Below are 8,681 nucleotides of genomic sequence, written 5' to 3'. Positions count from 1 at the left end.
AAAGAGAGTATTCCAGTCAACATTGTCAAAAGCTTTTTCTAAGTCTATAAATGCTAGAAACGTAGGTTTGCCTTTCCTTAATTTTTCTTCTAAGATAAGTCGTAGGGTCAGTATTGCCTCACGTGTTCCAGTTTTTCTACGGAATCGAAACTGATTTTCCCCGAGGTCGGTTTCTACTAGTTTTTCCATTCGTCTGTAAAGAATTCGAGTTAGTATTTTGCAGCTGTGGCTCAGTAAAGCTGTATGCCCTCGGGAAAAAATTATGGCCGCAGTTTCCCCTTGCTTTCAGCCATTCGCAGTACCAACACAGCAAGGCCATTTTGGTTATTGTTACAAGGCCAGATCAGTCAATCATCCAGACTCTTGCCCTTGCAACTACTGAAAATGCTGCTGCCCCTCTTCAGGAACCACACGTGTGTCTGGCCTCTCAACAGATACCCCTCCGTTGTGGTTGTATCTACAGTACGGCTATCTGTATCGCTGAGGCACGCAAGCCTCCCCACCAACGGCAAGGTCCATGGGTCATGGGGGGGGGGGCTAATAAATGATGTTGTAAAGAATTATTGCTGTATGTGAGGTAACAAAGATAATACAATTGACTTATCTTGCATTGAATGATTGATAATCAGAGAAGTTTTAGTAAGAGATAACGCGACAAGACCCCTCTGCGATACTGACTTACAGCAGCGATGATAGAAGTAGTTTGACCAATTCTCAGCACGTAACAGCACTGTTCAGGCAAAAAATTTGCAATAGCCAGTTGTCACTCTCTGGTCATTTTGCTCAATCTTCCTCAACAATATGGTGATGGCAGAGGAAGTGAATGACGGTAACATTAGCTTTCTGTATTGTTTATTTTAAAAACATAAAAAAAAATTTGAGATTGAAGCGTTGTTTTTCTCTACAGATGTAGACAAGACTGCTGGCTTTATGTTAACATGTCTATCAGCTGCTGGTTGTTTGCTTGCGTGGCGATGTCCAAAGGGGTGCTGCCCGCCTCATTCCTCGCTCCCGTGTCAGCTCCAGCCTGGAGAAGTGCAGCCGCCACCTCGGCATGCCCCGCACGTACTGCAAGGTGCAGCGGTGTATCCCCATAGCCATCCGTGGCGTTGCAGTCCGCAGATGCCCCCAGCAGCTGCACCACAACTGCAGTGTGGCCGTTCCGTGCAGCATAGTGCAGAGGCGTTTGGTAGTCAACATCCTGGAAGTGCACCAGCGCTCTGGCGTCCAGCAGACTTCTCGCCGCCTCCACGTGTCCCCCACTTGCTACCAAGTGCAGTGCAGTCTGTCCAAACACGACACCACGAATCTCCTCCTCCACTGCTCCAGCTGCTGCCAGAGCCCTCAGATCCTCCACTCTCCCATACATAGCCGCCCAGGTCAGCATATCGAGTCTGTCTTGTATAGGAAGTCTCCTACACAAAAAATCAAGAGTCTTACACGCTAAACACACACCATAAATGAAGAAAACTAAAATAGCAGCGACACTGGGAGCAGCTCAGAATACACATATGTCTAGCGCCTTAGCATTCTCACTTCGTTAGCACAGAACTGTTAATGTATAATCTACAGATGTATATCAGTATCCCCTAATCAAGTCTTCATACATATTCTATTAAAATTCCTACAATGCATCTCATAAATGACTCAGCTCTTACATTTTGTCAAATCAATCCACACAGGTATTTCCTTTCACCTCAGAGTTCAATTGTTAACCAATCCTCGAGCTCCACTGAAACATACACTTCGTACAGCTAACACTAGCCCCATGTCTGCAGCAATCCCTTATTACACTTTAGGAGGAAGCAACATGAAGCTAAGCACATCTTTTGTTCTCTAAAGAGCATTTACTCACATGGCGGCCAAAAATTTTAGTCAAATTATTCGCAATTTTTTCGACACACCATCACCAAATACATAAACTTACTGTTGTGAACAAAAACAGTTTTTCGAAATATTTTAGCTATTTCAATGACACCAATTTGTCTCTCACCACACCCATCTTCCGTCCATTGCAAACACATATATACTCCTTATGTGTTTGTGTGTGTGTGTGAGTGTGTGTGTGTGTGTGTGTGTGTGTGTGTGTGTATGTATGTGTGTGCGTGTTAAATCTTATGTGCACACATAAATGTCCATCCAGCAAAACATCCATCCTGTAAAACAAACACACACCCAGACACACACACAAACACACTTTTAACTGGATTCTAGTAACAAGGGCTAGTCTGTGTGTGTGTGTGTGTGTGTGTGTGTTTGTGTGTGTGTGTGTGTGTTAAATCTTACGTGCACACATAAATGTCCATCCAGCAAAACATCCATCCTGTAAAACATACACACACCCAGACACACACACAAACACACTTTTAACTGGATTCTAGTAACAAGGGATAGTCTGTGTGTGTGTTAAATCTTATGTGCACACAGAAATGTCCATCCAGCAAAACATCCATCCTGTAAAACATACACACACCCAGACACACACACAAACACACTTTTAACTGGATTCTAGTAATGAGGGCAAGTGTGTGTGTGTGTGTGTGTGTGTGTGTGTGTGTGTGTGTGCGTGCGTGTTAAATCTTATGTGCACTCATAAATCTCCAACAAGCAAAACATCCATCCTGTAAAACATACACACACCCAGACACACACACAAACACACTTTTAACTGGATTCTAGTAACAAGGGCTAGTCTGTGTGTGTGTGTGTGTGTGTGTTAAATCTTATGTCCACACATAAATGTCCATCCAGCAAAACCTCCATCCTGTAAAACATACACACACCCAGACACACACACAAACACACTTTTAACTGGATTCTAGAAACAAGGGCTAGTCTCTCTCTCTCTCTCTCTCTCTCTCTCTCTCTCTCTCTCTGTGTGTGTGTGTGTGTGTGTGTGTGTGTGTGTGTGTTAAATCTTATGTGCACACATAAATGTCCATCCAGCAAAACATCCATCCTGTAAAACATACACACACCCAGACACACACACAAACACACTTTTAACTGGATTCTAGTAACAAGGGCTAGTCTACGAGCACCTTTTGACTCTAGCAACTTATTACTGGAAGTACATCCCCTTCCTTTTTCCTTCTACACTTTAATGAAAGTTTGTTTCCGCTACTAAACTTTAACCCAAGTTACTTTCCCGTACTAACTCTGATACACACTGTTATATAAATCTTGCAACTGGGAAGTTCTTAGTTTGATGCTCCAAGTGCACCTTGCATCAACTGAGCATTAACCTACCATGCCTGTGGCTGATGTGTGTCTGAATGCATCAGCAGGCTCTGAAACTAAATTAGTTTTTTGTTTACCTGTCTACATTACTGTTGCATATATTCCTGCATGTTACACTGTGCATACTTATATGTCACGCTAGTCATACATTGTAACAGATTTGTGACAACCACATTACAATGAGTCTCACAAACAATACCTACATTCTGATACCACAAATTGTGTTACATGTGGTGACAAATGAAATGCAGCTAATGTTTTATAAAGCAAATACAGCTATGAACAAACGCCTTTTCTTTTTCCATCAATGCAGATACCACAGCTGAGAAAAACAATATAAATCAGCCTAACACTCAGTTTCTTTTTCTGTAAATATTATGTTTACATGGAGCTGTTAACCACACAGCTTAAGCAGAAAATAAGTCTCTATAAATACATGAAATGACTATGAATTCAAACAGCTCACATACTGAAAATGGTTCTAAGTGTTCGTGTCAAATGGTGACACAGACAATGTGAATGTTGAACGACAATACAGTAACCAACAGCCTGGAAGTCATCTTGAAGGCCACAGTGCGTTCCTAGGCCTGGTGAGGCTTTGTCTGCCTCTGGGGTGTGCACTGGTCACGTGGACCCATTATCTGATATGAAATGCTGACAATGGTACAAGTTCATTTTAAAACACATAAAGAGCAGTGACAAATGTCAATGTCATATGTACTGATCCCAAAAGTGCGAGTCCAACTCCGATTTGTGGAATCGGCCACTTTGGTATGGAGTAACTAAGGTGGTTCACGTACCGACATCTGTATCCATACCTGCCACCAGTGTTTTTGTAATGGTAATCAGCTATGAACTAATTTTGATGAGCAACATTGTATAACATTTAGCCTATCGTGTACTTAAATGCTGTAAGGAAGTATTCAAATATAACTAAAATTCCCTTTCTCTTATTATTTCCTCTACAATGTTGGTGAAAAACTGAGCACTTATGACCTTCATTGACAACAATCATTTAGACTAAAATACTTTAGTGCTGCTGACAATCAGCTCCTACATGTTACTAGTTGCTACACTATATTTGTAGTACTGTAGAAACGAATTTTGAAAAGGCACGAACAGGAGGTAGATGAAACTCATGATTTAGTAATAAGAATATCAACGACACTATCTAAACAATCTGAATTATTATTCCTAAGGTTACTTAACTTTAAGACTCCGTAAACAATTTTTACATTTACAATTTTCTGTTTTAATATTTTTATCCCTTTCTTCTGGTGCAACATATTTTGGAAAAAGGTTCATTTGATGGTAGCTGGTTGCAAAAAGTGGTTCATGTCAAAATAACATTCATTTTTAATGAGGTCAACATCAGATAATGTAGACAAAGTTGTCTACATTACATAGGCAAAATTATATATGAAATGAATTAAATGCACTGAGGAAAAACCAGTTAGTCAATTACAATGAAGACTATAAAGTTCCAAAGAAATGAAATGATATCATTGCAAATGAGTCAGCCATGCTGAACATGCAATGTAATGTCGCAATTCCTGTTTAGTGTGACTACTTGCCTTAACTACTTCCCTTCATGTTATAAACAAACTTTTACTTTGATAAGTAAAAGAAACCCTTTATCCCAGAAGCATGAGTGCCTTCAACCTGCTTTCCCTTAAAATCCCATGTTAGGTTAGAGTCAGTTTGGCTAAAGAATGTGCCTGAATTCGACATTCATGGCAGTTGCTTCGGTGTTCAAAGCTATTTTCCCCCCTCATATATTTCCATACACCATTCTGCCTATTAAATGTCATTTCAGGTACTGCAGACATGGATTTCATAAAACTTTGTATGATTTCTCTCTGATTCCTATCATTTCGTTAATTACCACCTTCCAACTGACTTTGATTTGTATTGTCAGCAAGGAATTGCTTGTATTATTTCATCTTAATAACTGGTGACCAAGTAATACTGTGTGCGTAGTATGGTTGGTATTTATCTAGTCAATGTTGATGGGGTTGTCTTTGCTAGGGGATTCCAATGCGACAAAGAGACGTTTGGAGATAGAACTGTGGTTGTTCTGCAATAGTTTTTTATTTTCCATTATGTTCATTGTTCCAACGTCTGTGACACCCAGCGATATTTCAGTGCATTGCAGTGTTGTGGTGCTGAAGGCATTCTTGAAAATGTCACCAAGTGATACCAACCAACATAACGCTGTCTGTTTACTGCTAGCATTTTACTGATGGCATGTGTATTCATGAAGATCACTGTTTTGAACTTGTCAAAAATTTTCATATCATGATCCTTTAGCTTTGCAACCATTATGTTACGTTTAGCACTCCATTAAACTGAAACAGTATTTCTCAGTTAAAATAAGTCATTTCATGTTTAAGCTATTACCAGGCACCTCTAATTCCATGAACTGATATCTTATCTGTACTTACTTTTCGCTCCTGCACCTTGGATGTATGATATTAAAATCGTTTTGGTTTTATAATAATTTTTGTTCTGTTTCATCAGAAAAGTGATGTCACACGCATATTCCCAACATACAGTCCTCATGTTGTAAACCTGTAGCACTTCTAATGTTTTGAGTTGGATTCCAGGTCAGTTGTGTGTAGCAGTGCAGACAGCTGACACCGAATTGGCGTTTCTGTTTATTATGGCGCCATTAACTGTGCATTAACCTTATTCTGACTGCTTTATCCAGTGCATTGTTGTACATCATGTTTATCAGCTTCCTGCAGTTTAGTCAATCATACATGTTGTCGAAGGCTATCAACATAAGGACTAGTTCTGATCTATAGGTGAGCGGAAGGATGATGGTTGATATCCCTGTCCAACCACCAAGAGTTAGGTTTTCTATGATTTCTCCAAATTGCTCCAGGCAAATGATAGTATGGTTGCTTCGAAAGTACATGGCCGATTTCCTTCGCCCTCCATGAAACACTCCAAGTTTGTGCAACACCCCCAATGGCCTTGATGTTGACAGGACGTTAAACCCTAATCTCCCTTCCCTGTCCCGAAGTCCTAAACCTTCTTGCCCTGAAAATGGTGGCAACCTGTGTCAAGGACAGGAAGGGGGGCGCCAGAAGGGATGGCTGTTAGAAATGGAAGAGGGGAAATTTGTTGAATCTGTGACCCCTACTCTCAACAATGGGGCCCATGAGGGCTTGCCCTGGGAAGCAGAAGCTACAGGGTGGCTGCCAGTCTAGGGTTTGGAGCTGACTATGGGAATGGGGAGCTGGAGAGGAGGCAGTTCACCTGTGTGGCTGGCGGCGCGTCCTGACATAAGGAGACACCTCTTCTGTCTCACAGCTGGAAACCAATAACTAGTTTTGCACCCACATACATGATCTGTTTCACATGCTTCCTACTGGCTAAAACTGTGTCATTGGTAGGCCAGCAGTTTCAGCTGTGGATTGAAGGTGCATCTCGTCAGCAATTTTAACTGGGGAGAACTGCCTCGGTTCTGAAAGGCAGGAAGCTTAGGTCATGCATGCTTGATAAGGGCATACAGAGTGAATCTGAAAAAGTGTTTGAAAAATGCAGTGGATACCTCTGAAATAAAATTTTTTAAACTAAATCCCGAAAAATTTCTTGACTGTATGGCACATTATACACATCTACACTCCTGGAAATGGAAAAAAGAACACATTGACACCGGTGTGTCAGACCCAGCATACTTGCTCCGGACACTGCGAGAGGGCTGTACAAGCAATGATCACACGCACGGCACAGCGGACACAGCAGGAACCGCGGTGTTGGCTGTCGAATGGCGCTAGCTGCGCAGCATTTGTGCACCGCCGCCGTCAGTGTCTGCCAGTTTGCCGTGGCATACGGAGCTCCATCGCAGTCTTTAACACTGGTAGCATGCCGCGACAGCGTGGACGTGAACTGTATGTGCAGTTGACGGACTTTGAGCGAGGGCGTATAGTGGGCATACGGGAGGCCGGGTGGACGTACCGCCGAATTGCTCAACCCATGGGGCGTGAGGTCTCCACAGTACATCGATGTTGTCGCCAGAGGTCGGCGGAAGGTGCACGTGCCCTTCGACTTGGGACCGGACCGCAGCGACGCACGGATGCACGCCAAGACCGTAGGATCCTATGCAGTGCCGTAGGGGACCGCACCGCCACTTCCCAGCAAATTAGGGACACTGTTGCTCCTGGGGTATCGGCGGGGACCATTCGCAACCGTCTCCATGAAGCTGGGCTACGGTCCCACACACCGTTAGGCCGTCTTCCCCTCACGCCCCAACATCGTGCAGCCCGCCTCCAGTGGTGTCGCGACAGGCGTGAATGGAGTCGTCTTCAGCGATGAGAGTCGCTTCTGCCTTGGTGACAATGATGGTCGTATGCGTGTTTGGCGCCGTGCAGGTGAGCGCCACAATCAGGACTGCATACGTCCGAGGCACACAGGGCCAACACCCGGCATCATGGTGTGGGGAGTGATCTCCTACACTGGCCGTACACCTCTGGTGATCGTCGAGGGGACACTGAATAGTGCACGGTACATCCAAACCGTCATCGAACCCATCGTTCTACCATTCCTAGACCGGCAAGGGAACTTGCTGTTCCAACAGGACAATGCACGTCCGCATATATCCCGTGCTACGCAACATGCTCTAAAAGGTGTAAGTCAACTACCCTGGCCAGCAAGATCTCCGGATCTGTCCCCCATTGAGCATGTTTGGGACTGGATGAAGCGTCGTCTCACGCGGTCTGGACGTCCAGCACGAACGCTGGTTCAACTGAGGCGCCAGGTGGAAATGGCATGGCAAGCCGTTCCACAGGACTACATCCAGCATCTCTACGATCGTCTCCATGGGAGAATAGCAGCCTGCATTGCTGCGAAAGGTGGATATACACTGTACTAGTGCCGACATTGTGCATGCTCTGTTGCCTGTGTCTATGTGCCTGTGGTTCTGTCAGTGTGATCATGTGATGTATCTGACCCCAGGAATGTGTCAATAAGGTTTCCCCTTCCTGGGACAATGAATTCATGGTGTTCTTATTTCAATTTCCAGGAGTGTATGTTGGAGATACAGATTTACATTTATATTCTGTCAATAGAGCTAATTGGTAACTCTAGCTGTTATGCACTTTTATGGATGTAGATTACTTTTTGCTAGTGGGTTTACTCTGCTCTTCCATAGGAATGCTAAAATTGGTAATCAGTTTTTGTAATATTGTCAATTTACACCCCTGAAGTGACATTCTCAGCTCTTTGAGGTTACCAGTGCCTGATCCTCAGTAAACTCTCTAGATAACACTGACTAGACAGAGAGGTCATTACATGTTGAAGTGAAGTCTGTAAAATTATTGCCAGTAGTCATACGAAACATTACGCTTTATGTTTTATTTATGAGGATGATTTGATCATCTCAAGTATTTCTTGTCTAGCAAAAGGGAGTAGAATGCTGACATTGCCTTCTGCAG

General features: G+C 43.3%; 1 protein-coding gene across 1 annotated transcript in view; it reads right to left on the bottom strand.

Moving 5' to 3' along the window:
* Positions 1-599: 599 nt before the first annotated feature.
* Positions 600-8,681, bottom strand: part of LOC126295325 (ankyrin-1-like) — a 68,343-nt gene continuing 60,261 nt past the window's right edge. The window contains exon 4 of the mRNA XM_049987788.1: positions 600-1,415. Within this exon, the coding sequence (XP_049843745.1) occupies positions 929-1,415 (487 nt within the window). The 3' untranslated portion in view covers positions 600-928. The remainder of the gene's footprint in view (positions 1,416-8,681) is intronic.

This window comes from Schistocerca gregaria, chromosome 11, assembly GCF_023897955.1.
Source record: "Schistocerca gregaria isolate iqSchGreg1 chromosome 11, iqSchGreg1.2, whole genome shotgun sequence".
In the NCBI taxonomy this organism is placed as follows: domain Eukaryota; kingdom Metazoa; phylum Arthropoda; class Insecta; order Orthoptera; family Acrididae; genus Schistocerca; species Schistocerca gregaria.
Note: the sequence above shows the minus strand (reverse complement) of the source record. Positions and strands in the feature narration are given on the sequence as shown.